This window comes from Chrysochloris asiatica, unplaced genomic scaffold (assembly GCF_000296735.1).
Source record: "Chrysochloris asiatica unplaced genomic scaffold, ChrAsi1.0 scaffold00030, whole genome shotgun sequence".
Lineage (NCBI taxonomy): Eukaryota > Metazoa > Chordata > Mammalia > Afrosoricida > Chrysochloridae > Chrysochloris > Chrysochloris asiatica.
The window spans coordinates 1,258,339-1,277,165 of NW_006408548.1; the positions used below are offsets into that span (position 1 = coordinate 1,258,339).

At 40.0% G+C, this 18,827-nt stretch overlaps 1 protein-coding gene across 1 annotated transcript in view; it reads left to right on the forward strand.

The window, feature by feature from the left end:
• The first annotated feature begins 17,359 nt into the window (after positions 1-17,359).
• Positions 17,360-18,827, forward strand: part of RAD18 (RAD18 homolog (S. cerevisiae)) — a 152,655-nt gene continuing 151,187 nt past the window's right edge. Inside the window, exon 1 of the mRNA XM_006851574.1 lies at positions 17,360-17,410. Within this exon, the coding sequence (XP_006851636.1) occupies positions 17,360-17,410 (51 nt within the window). The remainder of the gene's footprint in view (positions 17,411-18,827) is intronic.

The window sequence follows — 18,827 nt, forward strand, 5'->3', positions numbered from 1 at the left end:
AATCATAATACAGCAATAATATAGTTACAATTAATATTTATATTATGGTCACCTATGTATACAATCATAACATAAGAATTCATTACAATATAATATTTTACTACACCACATTATGTTGTTGTTGTTAAGTGCCATCAAGTTGGTTCCGACCCATAGCGACCCTATATAGGGTTTCTGAGGAGCAGCTGGTGAGCTTGAACCACCAACTTTACAGTTCAAATGGCTTTGCAGTCTGGCGCATTAACCCACAGCACCACACCAGAATCCACACCACATTATATAAAATGCTAAATGGTATTTTCTGAATTTATGATTACTTCTATTATTATTAACTAGAATTCTCATCAATAGTATTTCCCTAAACTATAATTCATCCTGGAAGGAACAAATGAATACTTAATTCTTTCCCCTTATTTATCAACTCACAAAGTGAAGAGTTGATACAACAACAACCTCAAGTGGTAGCAAATGAGGGTTTTATTTTCTTCTTCTGGGACTCATTATGAACTCATGGATTTCTGAATATTCAGTATGTTTCAATCAGTTACAGTCAATATGAGTATTTTTGTTAATGTTTTATTGTGTTTTAGGTGAAAGTGTACATAGCAAATTAGATTCCCCTTTAATAATTTTTACACAAATTTTCCATTGCTCTAGCTCCCCATCCCTTCTTTATCTTCTCACCTTTGCTTTTGGGCAAATGTTGACCATTTAGTCTCTGAGAGTTCACTGTTGAAGGATGCACATTACTTAGGCATGACTGTTGTTGTAAGGTGCCATCAACCCATAGACCCTATGTGCAACGGAACGGAACACTGCCTGGTCCTATCCCATCTTCACCATTGGTGCTGTCCGAGCCCACTGCTACAGTCACTGTCCCCATCTATCTGATTGTGGGTCTTCCTCTTCCCTCATGGGGGATACTGCTTATTTTATAAGTCAATCTATTACTTGGTTGAAAGTGACCTGTAGAAACAGCTTCAATACCATGTTCCAAGGTTGTCTTAGGGCTATAGTCTCAAGGTCACTTGAAGTTTCCATAGGTCCAGTAGGTCTAAGTTGTTTTAGGAATTTGAGTTTTGTCCTACGTTTTTCTTTCTGGGACTTTCTAATGTGTCTCTGGTTAGAATGGTCAGCAGCAGTGGCACCATCTAGTTCTTCTGGACTTAGTTTAGGAGAGGCTGTGGTTCCTGCGAGTTATTAGTACAGTGGATTTATTTCTTCTTTGAACCATTGCTCTCCTCATTTTGTTTTTTGCCATACACATCGAGACTAGTAGTTGTAACTTAAATAGTCAATTGTAAAAATAGTTGTAGCTTAAATAGTCAATTGCAAGTTTTTTACTATCCCAGGTACTACTCATTAGACTAAGACACAGAACCTTATCTCTGTGAGCTACGTTATGCCAATTAACTAAGTGGTCCCCTGAGACTATAGTCCAAGTAAATCAATTCTGCAAATTGTTTGGAGATGTCTAGGATCCCTTCATTACTGTGCCTGTATGCAGTTTGATACACGAGGGAGCTTCAAAAAGTTTCTGGAAAAAAATGGAATTAAAAGATAACAGAATTTTTCCATAATTTTTTTTGACACCTCCTCGTATATGAAGGAGCTCTGGTAGTGTAGTAGTTATGAATCAGGCTGTGAACCGCAAGGTCAGCAGTTCGAAACTACCAGCTCTTCTGTGGGAGAAAGATGAGGCTTTCTGCTCCCATAAAGGTTTATAGCCTTGGAAACCCTGTGCAGGGTCACTATGAGTTGGAACCAACTCTACAGCACATCATCACCACCATCTCGGATATGTGGTATATGCAGCACATACTAATGTGTATACACATGTGCCAACAGGTATGTCTATACAGGCATGGATATTGACTCACATATGCATATCTGTACATATACATATGCATCCATATTTACCAACATACCCATCCGTGGTTTCTGGTTGTTTTTATTATTGTTGCAAAATTGTATATGTTATAGCATTTATCAAAATTGTCCCCTTTTCTCGTACTTTATTAATCTTCATCAAGTTGTGGTGACTGCACCCATTTTTGGTTTTGCCTTTCCCATCACCAAAAGTAACAAGTATCTACTACTTACTAAGTGATTTTCTCATCAAAGATCCTTGATTTCTGTGTGTATATCTAATGTTGGCTTTTTATAATACTGAGACCATGTAGTATTTATCTTTTTATTGACATATCCCACTCAGCATAATGTTCTCCCAATTCATCCTCGTTATAAGATATTTCAAAGACTCTTCATTATTTGTTATTGTTGTTGTTGTTAAGTGACATCAAGTCAATTCTGACCTACAGCAACCCTGTAGAGGGTTTCCAAGGAGCAGCTGGTGAGCTTGAACCACCGACCTTGCAGTTCAAACAACTCTACAGTCTGATGCATTAGCCCACAACGCCACACCAGGACTCCCACCGTGTGAATGTACCACAGTTTGCTTATCCACTTGTGCACTGATGGGCATTTAGCTTATTTCCATCTTTTTGCTATTGTGAATTGTTGCAATAATCACAGGTGTGTAGACGTCTACTCCCACCACGCCTCTTACATCTCTAGTATATATAACTAGGAGTAGAATTGCTTTATCATAAAGTATTTCTATTTCTAGCTTTTGGAGGAAGTGTCATACTATTTTCCATAGAAGTTGTGCCATTTTACAACCCCACAGGCAATGTATAAGATTCCCTCACAACCTAACCAGAATTTGTTGTTGTTTTCTGCTTTTGTTTTGTTTCTTTTTTTTTTTTTTATGATTGTCATTTTTCAGGGATCTCACTGTAGTTTACATTAATGGAGTACTGGTGTGGCACTGTGGGATGAAGCACTGAACCATAGGTAGATTCAACTCACCAGCTACTCCTTGGAAACTCTATATAGGATCGCTATGAGTCAGAACCAACTCGATGGCACTTAACAACAACAACAAAAAGCTAACCACTCCTTAGTTTGTCGTACTGTGTTAGCTTGCATGTTGCTGTGATGCTGGAAGCTATGCCATCGGTATTTTAAATACCATCAGGGGCATCCATGGAGGATAGCTTTCAGACAAAGTCTTCAGACAAAGAAGGAGAGACAGATTACTTCTGAACATTTAGTCACTGAAAACCTCATGAATAGCAGTAGAACACTGTCAGATAGCACCAGAATATTGAACATTGAAACATTATGATAGTACCAGAATCTTGTCAGATATAATGCTGTAAAGTGAGCCCCTCAGGTTGGAAGAGTGGTTTCCTCAAGGTAGAGTTGACTGTGATGATGCAAATGTAGTAAAGCTCTTGAAACCTTCATTTGCTGATGGGGCACAACTTAAACATCCATTAATAATTGGAACATGGAATGTTCCAGCATAAATCTAGGAAAATTAAAAGTTTTCAAAAACAAAATGGAATACAGCCTTTTCATGAAGATGGCACCCAAAGCAAAAAAGTAAGTCCTTACCTCTCCCAAAGCTGAAGCCAAAGCCAAGGCATTGAAGGTCAAGAAAGCAGTGCTGAAAGGCATCCACAGCCACAAACACACACAAAAGATTGCACGTCCCCCATTTTCCAGTGGCCCAAGACTCTGAGGCTCCGAAGGCAGCCCAAATACCCTCCAGATGAAACAGGCTTGACCACTACGCCATCATCAAGTTCCCTCTGACTACTGAGTCAGCCATGAAGAAGACTGAAGATAATAACACACTTGTGTTCACTGTGGATGTGAAGGCCAACAAGCACAGATCACACAGGCTATGATATTGACGTAGCCAAGGTCAACACCTTCATCAGGCCTGATGGAGAAAAGAAGGCGTTATGTTAGACAGGCTCCTGACTACGATGCTTTGGATGTTGCCAACAAAACTAGGATCATCTCAACTGAGTCCAAATGGCTAATTATAAATATAAATTTTCACAATACATTTTTTAAAAAGGAATACATAAAGATTGATATCCTAGGCATTTTTGTTATTGTTGTTAAGTGCCATCCAGTCAGTTTTGACTTATAGCGATCCTGTGTAGGATTTCTGAGGAGGGACTGGTGAATTTGAACTGCTGACCTTGTGGTTCAAACCAACTTTGCCATTCAGTGCTTATCCTATAGCACCACAATTAGTCATCTAAAATGGACTGGTATTGGCCATTTTTAATCTGATAGTCATATGGTTTATTATGCTGGGAATGACAAATTGAAGAGGAAAGGTGTCACATGCATCATCAAAAACAACATTTCAAGATCAATTCTGAAGTATAATGCTAGCTGTGATAGGATAATATCCATATGCCTACAAGGAAAACCAGTTAATATCACTATTATTCAACTTTACACACCAACCACTAAAGACAGTGATGGTGAAATTGAAGAATTCTACCAACTTCTTTAGTCTGAAGTTGCTCAAACATGCAATCAAGTTGTATTGATAATTATCAGTGATTGAAAACAAAGAGGAAGGATCAGTAGTTGGAAAATATGGCTGGAGATCACATGATAGAATTTTGCAAGACCAATGACTTCTTCATTGCAAATACCTTTTTAAAACAACATAAAAGATGACGATACACATGGACCTACACCAGATGGAATCCACAGAAATTAAATTGACTCCATCTGTGGAAAGAAACAGTGGGAAAGCTCCATATCATCAGCCAAAACAAGACAAGGGGAGGATTGTGGAACAAATAGACCCATCAATCGCTCGTTTTCAAGTTCAGGCAGAAGCTTAAGAAAATTAAAACAAGTCAATGAGAGCCAAAATGTGACCTTGTACATATCCCACCTTAATTTCAAGATCATCTGAAGAACAGATTGATGCATTAGACATTAAAGCCTGAAGACCAGAAGAGTTGTGGGATGACATAAAGAACATCATACAAGAAGAAAGGAAAAGGTCATAAAGAAGACAAAAAAGGAAAGACCAAAATGGATGCTAGAAGAGATTCTGAAACTTGCTCTTAAGCATAGGGATGCTAAAGCAAATGGAAGAAATGAGGAGGTACAAGAGCTGAACAGAAAATTTCAAAGGTCAGCTCAAGAAGACAAAGTTAAACATTATACAAAATATGCAAAGACCTGGAGTCAGAAAACCAAAAGGGAAGAACATGCTCAATCAACATTTCTCAAGTTGTGGGAACTAAAGCAAAATATTCAAGCCTCAACCTGAAATATTGAAGGATTCTCTGGACAAATTATTGACTGATGCAGAAAGCATCAAAAGAAGATGGAAGGAATACACAGAGTCACTGTACCAAAAGGAAATGGTTGATGTTCAGCCATTTCAAGAGTTAGCATATGGTCAAGACCCAATGATACTGAAGGAGGAAGTCCAAGTTGCATTGAAGGAATTGGCAAAGAACAAGGCTCCAAGAATTGGTGGAATACAAACTGGAACCTTTCAACAAACTGATGAAGCATTGGAGGCACTCACTCATCTATGCCAAGAAAATTGGAAGACAACTATGTGGCCATCTGACTGAAAGAGATCCATATTTGTGCTCATTTCAAAGAGAAGTATACAAACAGAATGCGGAAATCAATGGACAATATCATTAATTTGCATATAAGTAAAATTTTGCTAAAGACAATACAAAAACAGCTGCAACCATACATTGACAGAACTGCCAGAGGTTCATGCTGGATTCAGACAAGGACATGGGATGAGGGATATCATTGTGGACATCAGATGGATCTTGGCTGAAAACAGAGAATACCAGAAAGATGTTTACCTGTGCTTTATTGACTACAATCAAACACTTTTGATTGTGTGAATCATGACAAGTTATGGACAACATTGTGGAGAATAAGTATTCCGGATCACTTAATTGTACTTATGCGGAACCTCATGAGTTACATAGAGCAAGAGGCAGTCGTTCAAACAGAACCAAGGAACACTGAATAGTTTAAAATTGGGAAAGGTGTGAGCCAGGGTTGTGTTCTTTCACCATACTTATTCAATCTGTATGCTGAACAAATAATCCGAGAAACTAGGATTATATGAAGAAGAGCATGGTATCAGGATTGGAGGAAGATTCATTAACAAATTGTCATATGCAGATGATAGAATCTTGCTTGCTGAAAGTGAGAAGGACTTAAAATATTTACTGATGGAGTCAAAGACCACAGCCTTCAGTTTGGGTTGCATCTCAATGTAAAGAAAACAAAAATCCTCACTACTGGACCAGTAAACAACATCCATAAAAATGGAGAAAAAAGTGGAGTTGTCAAAGACTTCCTTTTGCTCAACCATCAACCATCAACACTCATGGAAACAGCAGTCAAGAAATCAAATGACATATTCTATTGGGCAAATCTGCTGCAAAAGACCTCTTTTAAAGTGTTGAAGAGCAAAGATGTCAGCTTGAGGACTAAGGTATTCCTGACCCTCATATGCATGCAAAAGCTGGACAGTGCATAAAGAAGATCGTAAAAGAATTGAGGCATTTGAGTTATGGTATTGCAGAAGAATATTAAAAGTACCATGGACTGCCAAGCATGATGCCTGTCTTAAGACAGATTTTCTAGAGAAGCAAAACCATCGACACATATATATGTATAGAGAGAGAGTTGATGCTAAAGTGCTGCTGGTTCTAACTGGTGTCTGAGGAGCAGCTGGTTTCTGAGGAGCAGCTGATGAATTTGAACTGTCAACCTTGTGTTTCAAATTGCAGTCGAGTGAGTATCTTAAGCACCACACCAGACCAAGTTTATTATCAAGGAAAAAGCTTACAATTTCAGAGTCCCAGGTCCCCAGTAAAAGAGTCTGTCCCACGTGTCCATTATATTGGGGGCAGCCCACACCCCAAGGAAGCATCATAGTCATTCATCATGGATCTAACTATCCCTATATGGTGTGGCATTGTAAGATAAGCACTTGGCTGTAAGGTTGGTTTAAACTGCAAGGTCGGCGGTTCAAACATACCTGTCACTCCTTAGAAACACTATACAGGTTCACTATGAGTCAGAACCAACTGAACAGCACTTAACAACAATAACAAGTGCTAAACCTCTGAAAATCCTGACCTAGTCAAGTTGACACAAAACCCTAACCATTACATTCCAACCTTGTTAACTTGATACCATAAATATACACATAATCTCTAAATAAAGAAAATTGTAAAGTCATACTTACACCTAATGTGATACAACTAAAACACTTACAACTGAAAATACACTGGCCCCACTTACATCTTGAATGTCACAAATGAACAAAGCAAAAATATTTGATGTACACATACAAAACAAAAAATATATATTAATTTAAATGTCTAAAGGGCACATTCTACAAGGCAGCCTCTTGCCTGTGGGCACACAGCCTTACTTAGTCCAGGGGCCTAGAGTCCATAGCTGCTCTGTCTTTTCATGTCACCACCTTTGTTGTTGTTTTCTGCTGTTGCTGCTTTTCCAGACACGGATCCCAAGCTTCACTCATGCTCTTTCTTAGTGATGGCCTTGGGATCGTCTGTTCCTGGAATGAAAGAAAACTAATCTTTCCTTTTACTTACGTATCTTCTACAATTACAGTTTTAACAATAACAATTAATCCTAGCAATCAGTCAGAACTGAAATCATAAAATCCTATTAAACATCATCCCCTATCCCTCTTTCACCAGACTTATCTGTGTTTTACCTAGTAGCAAATAACTGATCCTTACTTGGTGCTAAGTGTTACGTGAGAGATTCTGTTACCTCCATGATTGAGTCCAATTAACAAATGCTCCTGGAGAAGGAAAAAGAGGAAGAGGAGCGACAGCTCCAATCCCAAATGGAGGAGGAAGCCGACTCTTGGGACACCCACAGCAAAGAAACTGTTTTTTTTTTTAATGGTGTCCAATGACTACTTCTTACAAGCAGTACCAGTTTTAACAACATGCAGGTGAGCTACAATCTTATCATTCTAACATCCACACTAATTTACAAGGTGGTCCATAGATGTACCAATACACACGATCTAAAGGGAGTACATAATTAGCTTTCCTGGTATCTGTTTGCCTAAATGGCTGCTCCTTATCAAAATCTCCACAAACAGGGACCAGGCTTCAAGTGGAACTAATTGATTACTATACATTCTGACAGTAGCTAAAGCATGTATGTATGTGGCACTGCAGATAAGCACTGGATTGCTAACCACAAGGTCGACTGCTCAAACTCACCAACAGTGCCTCAGAAACCCTTTACAGGATTACTATGAGTCAGAACCGACTCAATGGCACTTTACAACAACAAAAGAAGCAAGAACTGGAGACAAGTGGTGTATAATATGCTTTTCTGCAGAACTTGATTATACTCACTCTTAAGTAAACAAAATAGCTATGCTTTCAAAATGGCTCTCAATTCCACTGGGCACTAGTCTGGTTTTTTGTTTTGTTTTGTTTAAATTTTAACACAGAACATTTTGTTTTTACTCCTGAATAAGGAAGTACAATCTATTGCTCTAACATAAAGAGAATGTCCATTGAGCTTGTTAGACAGAATGACTCCCAGGGGCTGATAAATACCAAGAGCAGGGTAAGACAAATGCCTTGTCCTGAGCCCAAAGTAGGCTTTTAAAACCTGCCTGTGCTCTCAAACTTTCTTTCCTAGGCCCAGAGGTAGACTTAAGTGGGATCTTTTACCCTGGATGCTGCTGAGAAGGTCAAGAGGGAAACACTCAGCGTTAGAAGAAAAGATTTATGGGAACGTGGGCTTCTACAATGATTCTTTCATTTATCTCACTTCACCGGAACAGCTGCTGGCCAGGACTCAGAGATGAATGGCACTGGACACTGCCCTGAGGCTCTCTTGGTCCAGAGAAGGGGAGTTGAATGTGCAAACCATGATGAAGAAGTGATGCCTGCTTCCAAATCTGCCTTCTTGGTTAGCTAGGAAGAGTGTACCTCTCTTTCTCTCTTGTTCCTCATTTCCGTCTACTTCTTTCTCTTACCCTCCTTCTACTCTTTCTTCTTCACTCATTCTTTCTCTGTTTTCCCATTTTCTTTTCCCGTCTCTTCTTCTCTCACCTTCCCAGTCATCTGTCACTTCAAATTTAATTACAAAAGTTTGGAGTTTCCTGTCCACTCAGAGGAACCATGGAAGAAAGGCTAGAAAATTAAGTCATTGGAAAGCCTATGGAGCACTTTTACACTGGCACCCATGGTATCTCCATAAATTGGAGTTCACTGGATTACAACTGGTGATTTTATGACCATCTAGTACAATAAAGGAAAGACAATTAGTGTGTTCAGACCAAGGTCCTGGTCTCACTTTCTTCCCCTTTCCAGGACGGTTACCCCAGTAGGCCTCCATCCAGAGCTTTCCAACATCCTCCAAGTCAGTTGGGGTTCATTTGAATACTCTTCTATGATTGGCTGATACAAAGGCACAACATCACCTAATCCTCTCCCCTTTCCCTTCCTGTTGGAGCCCTACTAGATCCAGTATCCTGGGATCTTCAGATGAGGTCCATGCCCTGAAGCATTGATGGTTTAGTTATTCCTAGAAGTCAGCAATGAGTGACCTCTATTGGTTTAGGGTAAAAAGACATAGGTATCCTGGGCCCTATCACTGCTGTGATCTTCAATGAGTCTCTTTGCATGTTAAGACTTAATTTTCATGTTCATTTAGAGAGTTGTGAGCTGGATCTGGGTTCTCAACCTGCTCTGCCTTTTACTGGCCATGTGGCTCTTGGCTTCCCGTTCCTCCCTTGAGAAGAGGCAGCATCTCTCTTGGTGAGCTGAGGTTGGCTGTCTTATGAAACCTGGTATTAGGCACTTTAACAACAATAACAACAGTGACATTTTGAGTGGGAATAATTCTCATGATTTTCTTTTAAAGTCTTTATTGTGAATTGAGTCAAGGTTTACAGAGCCAGATCATCAGTTTAACATTCAACAAATCATGTACTTGGCTGCATTGCAATGATTGTAATCCCCTTACCAGCAGCTAACAGTATTTACTCTATTCACTTTAACATTGCATTTCTCCTATGTCTCCTGCTACCTTCATCTTTCTTCTGCTAACCTGCCTCTTGTATATTTCCTGCCCTGTCACATATGTTAACATGTATGTACCCTCTAGCCTGTGAATAATTTTCCCTTTGTCACCTCCTATAACCGTCATAGATTTGTTTGTTTATTTACTTTAATCAAGGAAACCTTTTCTTAACTTTTTACAACACTGGTTTCATACCATATTTGTACTTTTGTGATTGACTGATTTCACTAAGTATAATGTCCTCCAGGTTCATCCATGTTGTGAGGTATTTTGCAGATTCATTATTCTTCTTCAGTGTTGCATAGTATCTCATTGTGTGTATGTACCAAAGTTTGTTTAACCAGTCTTCTGTTGATGGACACTTAGGCTGTCTCCATCTTTTGAATGTGTCTCTTATAGACAGCACATGGAAAGATCCTGTTTCCTTAATCATTTTGTTCTTTCTGTCTCTTGACTGGTGAATTTAACCCATTTACATTCAGTCTAATTATCAATAGGTATGAATTGATTGCTGTCATTTTGCTGTGTGTTTTTTATGATGCTGTTGGTTTCTTAGTTCCATATAACTTTCTGCACTGAGTTCATTTTGTCTGTGGGTTTGCTTTTCATTTTAATTTCTGTTGTGTTAATGCCTACTAAATCTGTTTTTATTTTGACATGAAGGTATATTATTATTATTATTATTTTTAGTTTATCCTATAATTTAATTCCCTGTTTAAAACAGTTTTGTTTTTTGTTTTTTAATCTTGAAATCTACTTGACTTCCTCTCCATTTGGAAGTTCTGTATCTACACTATTCCTTTTTTTGCTTTTTAGTTGACTTCATTATAAATTTATATCTCTGGTTCCATATTTTCAGTTTTGTAAATTTGTTTTACTCTAAATACTTGTATATCTGAATTGAGTTCTGGGTGGTGTATCTTGTGTGTTAATCTCAGGCTATTGTCTGTTGTTGGTTCCTAGTCCAAAGAACACCCTTTAGTAGTTTTTGTAAAGTTGGTCTGATCATTACAAAATTCCTTTAATTTCTATTTATCAGGAAATGTCCTAGTTTCATCACTGTATTTGAGGAACAACTTTGCTGGGTGTATGATTCTTGGTTGGAAATATCCTTTTTTCAGAATTTTGTATATGTCATTCCATTGCCTTCTTGCCTGCATAGTTTCTGATGGGAAATCAGAGTCCAGTCCTATTGGTTCTACTTAGTATATGACTTTTCATTTTTCCCAAGATGCTCTCAGGATTCTTTCCTTGTTTTTGATTTTGGAAATTCTGACGATATGTTTTGCTGATTTTCTTTTGGGACCTATCCTGTTTGGAATTTGTTCCGCTTCTTCTCATCTTTCATGATGTTAGAAAAGTTTTCCTCTAGCAACTTTTTTACAATTCTGTATGCTTTTTATTGTCTCTTTCTGTTTTGGAATTTGGATCACCTATAAGTTATTCCTCTTCATGGTGTCCCACACAGCTCATAGATTTTCTTCAGATTTTTTTTTTCATTCTTTTTTCTGATTGTTCTCCTAGCATACTAGTATTAAGAGATTTATCTTTAAGCTCACTAATCTGGGTTTCCATTGCTTCAAAGCTATTCCTTTGCCCTTTCACTGTATTGTCCATTTCTAAAATTTTAGTATTAATCATCTGGATTTCTAATGGCAGATTTTGTATTATTTCAAATTTTGCATCTATTTTGTCTGTTTGTTCCTATAGTGTTTTCCTGAATTTTTCGACAGTTTTTCCTGTGTTCTCCTTGCTTTCCTGGATCTTTCTGTCAATCCACTGAAGGTACATAATTAACACTCTTTTCAGTTAGTTCCATTACCCTTTCTTCCTCAGAAACGTTTTCTGGCTCTGCATCTTGTTCATTTGCTCTTGTTTCTTCATGTAATTGTCTGTGGTCTCTGGGGCATTTCCGTGTTGTTGTATTTGTGTTAAATTGATGATTGCATGTTGATGTGTTCTTAGGTGCTCACCAACTCTCTGCTGTGGGTGTAGTTAGAGAATGGAAGCATGTACACCATTCTCTGCTTGCACTTTGTACACCTCAGTTAGGGTGAGTTTGCCTGGTGTTGGTTGTTGCATATTGTTGGTCAGGTGGTATAGAAGCTGGTCTTGGCTCTTGCTTAGTAGATGGAGCTACAGAGGATAGCATTGCAGCTGGACTATATGGACATGGTTGTTGTCTCTAGTCAGGTGGGAAATAGGAGACACCCCCACACACAAGAAAACAAAAGAGAATTAACAAAAAAGGAATCAACAATGAAAAGAAAAAATAAAATAAATAAAAAGCAGGCAGCTACAAGACAAAAGAATATAATATCTAACAAGAGAAAAGAGGGATGGGAAAATGTAGCTATAGAAGGAAAAAAATAAAAGAGAAAATAAAATGAAGAGAGAATTTAAAACAAAACTTACAAAACCAGGGAGAGAAGATGAAAAGAGAGAGTTGTTGCTATTAGGTGCCATCGAGTCAGTACTGACCCATAGTGATCTTATGCACAGCAGAATGTAACACTGCCTAATCCTGGGCCAACTTCACTACTGTTGCCATGCCTGAGTCCATCGATGCTGCCACTTGGCCAATCCATCTCGTTGGGGGTCTTCCTCTTTTTCTCTGACCCTTCACCTTACCAAATACGATCTCCTTCTCCAGAGACTGGTCCCTCTTGACAATATGTCCGAAATATGAGGGACGAAGTTTGGCCATTCTGGCCTCCAAGGAGCAGTCTGGCTGCACTTCTTCAAATACAGATCTACTGGTTCTTTTGGCACCCATGGCACTTTCAATATTCTCCTCCAACACTATAACTCAAAAGTATCAATTCTTCTCCAGTCTTCCTTATTCACTGTCCAGCTTTCACATTCATGTGAGGTTATTGAAAATACCATGGCTTGGGTCAGGCGCACCTTAGTCCTCAAGCTGACATCTTTGCTCTTCAACACTTTAAAAAGTTCTTGTGTAGCAGATTTGCCTAAAGCTATACATCATTCGATTTCTTGACTGCTGCTTCCACGAGTGTTGATGATTGATCCAAGAAGAATTGAAGTCCTTGACAACTTCAATCTTTTCTCCATTGATAAGAATGTTGTTTATTGGTCCAGTGGTGAGGATTTTTGTTTTCTTGACATTGAGATGTAATCCATACCAAAGGCTGTGCTCTTATCTTCATCAGGAAATGTTTTAAGTCCTCTTCAGTAGAGCATTGTAAGAAAATATCAAAAGGGAAAAAAAAGAAGAGAGTAAATGAGAAACAAAAGAAAGAAAAACCAAAGGAGAGATAGGATAAAATTCAAGGGACTGGAAAGAGAAGACAAAGAATGAAAAAACAAAAACAACAAAACAACCAAGGAAAAAACCAAAACCAATAGTGCAGCTGTTGGGCCCAGAAAGAAAAGTCTGGGGGCTCCTGCCAGTTAAGTAGTTCCTGAGGTGGGTGTAGGAGAGTTGTTACAGGGGAGTTCCTGGTCCTACATGGAATTCCTATTGGTCTTGGTATGATCTATGTTCAGGGATCTCAATCCAGAAGTAGTTCATGGAGGCCCTTGATGGAGCTGGTTTTAATGTCTGTTAGGACCACAGGGCAGCTAGGGACAGGGTGGTGGGTTACGAGGTTTTCTGCTAGACTACTGCTGATCTGGTCACTTTGTGGGTTCTGTAGGTCAGGAGCTGAACCTGCCTGAATCTAGCCACCAAATTGCCCCCTGTTTTACGTTGGAGTGGGTACTGACTACGTGGTTCCAAACTCCTGGAGAGCAGGGTCTACACTGAGGATGGATGAAGGTGAACTGGACACATCTCTGTGTACCAGAGGAGCCTGGGGAAAAAGAAGGAATCACACCTTTCCCAATGTCTGTGCGAATCTGTTCTGTAAGGCCACCTTCTGTCACCAAAACTGTTTACAAAAGTTCAGAATGGTGGCATCACGTCTGCCTTACTGTGTTCACCAGTCAGTCTCCCTCTCTTGCTGTCCCTGCTTAGCCTTTCCTCCAGCAAGCACTCAGTCCACTTCTGTAACCTTCCCTCTGAAGTTTAGTGTTCCAGAGTTTTCACCTGTGTCTGTTTCATTTAGTCTCTCGTATCTTTGTTGTAGAGCAGGGGTTGTTATTGTTGTTGTTATGTGCCGTGGAGTCAGTTCTGACTCATAGCGACCTTGTATAGGGTTTCTGAGGCTGTAAATCTTTACGGGAGCAGAAAGCCTCATCTTTCTCCTGCAGAACAGCTCATAGTTTTGAACTGCTGACCATGAGATTAGCAGCCCGATTCGTAACCACTACGCTACCAGAGCTCCTTAGAGCATGGGTAGGAAACATTTGGATATTTATAACAGCACTTAAAATAAATTTATGTTGCTATGAAAAAAACCTCTTAAATGTATTGAATTTCAAGTTCTGCCCATAGTTGCCTTGGCAGGGCAAGACCACATGATTTCTCAGGCTTATATATGGGTCAGATGTTGTCCACTCCTATTGTAAAAGGTCTGTGAAGTGTATCTGCCTAGTCTGCCATCTTGCCGGAAGTCCTAATGGTGAGATTCTTATGAGAATATTCCATAGTGATTAATATGCATTCTTAAGTTTAACTGTTTAGAGTACTTCCTTTTCCACTCATTAACAGGGTGCCCTAGGCAAATTACCTATTACCTCATTTGATGTGAATGAGTTTTAAATAAATCATTATGTTTAAAAGTACTCTACACAAAACAAAATAAAACCAGTTAGAACTGGGCTCTGTAAGGTCACATAGTCATTCTTAACCATTTACATCACTCAGGAACTCTGCTCTGCTTGCAAATACCTAGCAAATGTAGGATAAGCACTGGACTGCTAACTGCAAGGTCGACTGGATCTAGTAGGTCTCCTTGGAAAACCATACACAGGGTCACTATGAGTCAGAATTGACTCGATGGCATTTCACAATAACAACAATTATTGTAATAGATGTTAAAGTCCTTTGTGCCAATGCTGTTAATACCATTATTATTGTCCAATGAGACAGGCTAGGAAAAATCAGGGGCCAGGGGTGTGCAGTCAAGACACAATGTCTTGGAGTCTCAGTGTCCTTGTCTATAAGATGGCTATAACAATCTTACTTCTGCCTACTTCCCAGAGAAGTACGAGTGCTTGGCCCGTGGTAAGCACTTTCAAACATGGGTCATGCAGAGTGACAGAGGCACGCTACGGGATTCTGTCCTTAGCGATATTATCTGTTCTTACGTGTTTTCCATATAGGACATGATGCAACAGAGGGCCCCGTGAATCAGTGGATAAATGCAGACAGAGTTGAGCACGCTGGCTGGGCGGTGAACTGGTCCGTGCTTCACGTTTGGACAACAGGTACTCTTATACTCTTGGTGAAAGTACAAATCTATTGGCACAACAGTTTTGGAGAATAATTAGTGTTATCTTTAAGAAGAGCACACACAATGACTGAGCAGTTCCTTTTCTAGGACATCACTCCCCAGTATTCTGGAACAAGTATGCCAAGGCTCATGTGGGTGAATGTGTTCATTCACAGCTTTTGTATAATCATGAGACACTGGGAACAACTCCAAGGCCCCTGTCTTAATTATTTGGTCCTCTTCTACCCAAAATACCATAGGTGGATTGAACTTTATTTTCTCACAGTTCAGGAGACAAGAAGGCTGCTCTGTCTTACTTTTCCATCACTGTTCATCTCTGCTCTTTTTATAACTCAGAAGTGATTAGACTTAGGATCCATCTTCCAATGGGAAAGGGACTGTGGTGCTGTGGGTCAGGTTGCTAACCACAAAGTCAGAGGTTCAAACCCACCTGCTGCTCTGAGGGAGAAAGATGAGGGTGTCTGCTCCTCTAGAGATTTATAGTCTTGGAAGCCCTATACTGGTTCACTGTGTGTTGGAATCGACTTGATAAAAGTGGTTTACTGGTTGTTATTGTTAAAGTGCCGTGGAGTCGGTTCCGACCCATAGTGACCCTGCATAGGGTTTCCAAGGAGTGACTGGTGAGCTTGAACCACCAAGCTTGAAGTTCAAACAGCTTTGCAGTCTGGCACATTAACTCACAGCGCCACACCAGGTTTACTGGTACGACCTCATTAATAAAAGACCTCTCCCCAGCCCCCTCCATCCCCACCATTTCCAGATCTACAGGTACCAGAATTAAAATACAAAACACATATTGTGGGAGGATACAAGTCAGTCCAGTACTACCCCTCAACATGGGAGGAGATAACAAAGTTTGGTACATTTTTACTATGGATTATGCAGTTATTAAAAATAAGGAAAACTTATATGTACTAACATGGAGGGGGTCTCAAGATGTATGGCTAAGTAGAAAGCTCATGAAAGAAAAACAAGTTGATAGAGTTATGCTTTTAATATTTTAACATTTTATATTAAATGTTACATTTTAACCTTTAATATTTTAACATTGTGGGGAAATGTATATTGCATAGAAAATATCTGTTGCATTTTAACATTTAATATTAAATGTTTAATATTTTAACATTTAATATTAAATATTAATAAAATAAGGAGCTCTGGTAGCGTAGTGGTTACGAATCAGGCTGTGAACCGCAAGGTCAGCAGTTCGAAACTACCAGCTGTTCTGCGGGAGAAAGAGGAGGCTTTCTGCTCCCGTAAAGATTTATAGCCTCAGAAACCCTGTTCAGGGTCGCTATGGGTCTGAACCGACTCGACGGCACTTAACAACAACATTCATAAAATGTTACATTTTAACATTGTGGGGAAAATGTATTTTGCATAGAAAATATCTGAAAGTCTGTATGTCAGTGATACCAATGACCATGAAGACTGCAAATAAAGTTTCCTTCTGTTACACATAAAGGCTCCATGAGTCAGCTAACTTGATGGCAGCTAACTACATACTTCAAAGTTAACAGTGGTTATTTTGAAGAGATTGGCTAACTTTGAAATGAACATTTTGAACGAACATTTTAAAAGAAAGCTCTTCACTGAAACCCAGAGGCTAGATTTGGAGTCGGCCGATTCCATTGTGTAAGTAAGAAACCGCCATTGACTTTTTTGGACTGTATCTTTCTCTTACTTCCTCCCAGCATTGTGTTAGGGAGTGCCATGAAATAATGAATATGATAATCCCTGCTCAGAGCAAGCTTAGATCAATACAGTTATCAAGGAGGGCGACCCAAAGGACGAGAGCTGAGCCTAGACCTGGAAAGATTTAGTAAGGTTCAGGACTAGGTGGCGTTACATCAAGAGAGCATGCATACTTTTGGCAGCACTTCAACCCAGGAACTACAAGTCCCAGCAGGCTCATCGCACACCTCTGGCGCGTCTCGGACGGATGACGCAGGCAGTAGCGCGGGGAATTTCGAGCGGTAGTGGATCTCGGTAGACCGGTGGGTGGTGGGCCTCCTGCCTCCTCAGACGCCGCCATGGACGCTATGGCCGAGCCCCGATGGCCTCCGGCCTTAGCAGTCATGAAGGTGAGTTCTCCGGAGGGGGAATGGGAGTCGGGGCGTCCACGGGAGGCCGGGACCTACGTCAGGGGAAACGATGATTTGCGAGTTGGGCCTGGGTTCTCGACCTTTTTACTGTCTGCTTACCTCTGGGCCTGTTTCCTCCCTTGAGAAGTGGCGGGGACAAACCTCGACCGTTCATGGTGAGTTGAGGTTGGCTGTCTTCTGGCACCGGGTATCCTGCCGTTTAGCCACACCCGTAACAGTGGCTTGAGAAAAAGTTGTTGTTAACAGTGACAACGACCGTGACAACTTGCCCTTCTAAGGTGTTGCCTTGTGCCAAGCTATCTGTACACTCACGCAGTGCAGACGTTGAAAACGGCCTACAGTGACACCGGACATGATTTGAGGCGGACACTGGATCTAGTAATCTCTTTTACGTTCTTTTTCATTTCTTCTCATTATTCTCTAGAGGCTTAATGCTGGGTTTTGCTAACATTTACTCTCTTAAGTGTCATTGGGTCGGTTCCGATCCATAGCGACCTGGTATAAAGTTTATGATAAGCACTGGACTGTGAACCACAAGGTCCGTGGTTCGAGCTCGCGCTCATGAAGATGGAAAGCCGTGGAAACCCTCTGGAGGGTTGCTCTGAGTCATAACCGACGCAGTGGCACTTAGAACAGCAACAACATCATCGGGGTTGAGAAGCAGCTGGTGGGTTCGCACCACCGCCACACCAGGATTCCAGTACTAGTCTTAAACAAATCATTTCATTTGAATAGTGTTTATTTTTACAACTACTTCCTGAAACAGTAGCCAAGAAACCAAACTGCATATTGCATTAGGCAAATCTGCAGCTCAAAACTTCTTTAAAGTGACCAAGAGCAAAAATGTCAGTTTGAGGACCCATGCCGCGATATTTTCAGTAATTTCATATACATGGGAAAGTTGGTCATATAAGCCTCCATTAAGAGACCAGGGAAGGTGAAATTCTCCCATTGAACCACTGTTGTTGTGGTTGTTGTTAAGTGCCATTAAGCCACTTCCGACCTGTAGTGACCCTGTATAGGGTTTCCAAGGAACAGCTGGTGAGCTTGCACCACTCGCTCCATAAATATGGTTCATATTGTTGATTCAATTAGGTATAGTATGTGATAGCTATTCTCTGGCTTTGTTCAGTGTGCTTGATACATAGTGGGTGATTGGTAGTTATTTATTGACTGAATGAAGTATCTGGAATGGACTAAGAATCAGGTAATGGTTCTGTGCCCTCATGCTCCTTTGTATTTGCTGTCTGAAGATTAAATAAAGAAAGTGAAAAATCTTTTTAATGGATACATCTAATAACTTTGTTAAGTGTCTTCGAGTAGGCGCTGACTCAGTGACCCTGTGTAGGGTTTCCTAGGAGCAGCTGGTGAGCTTGAACGGCCGACCTTGCAGTTC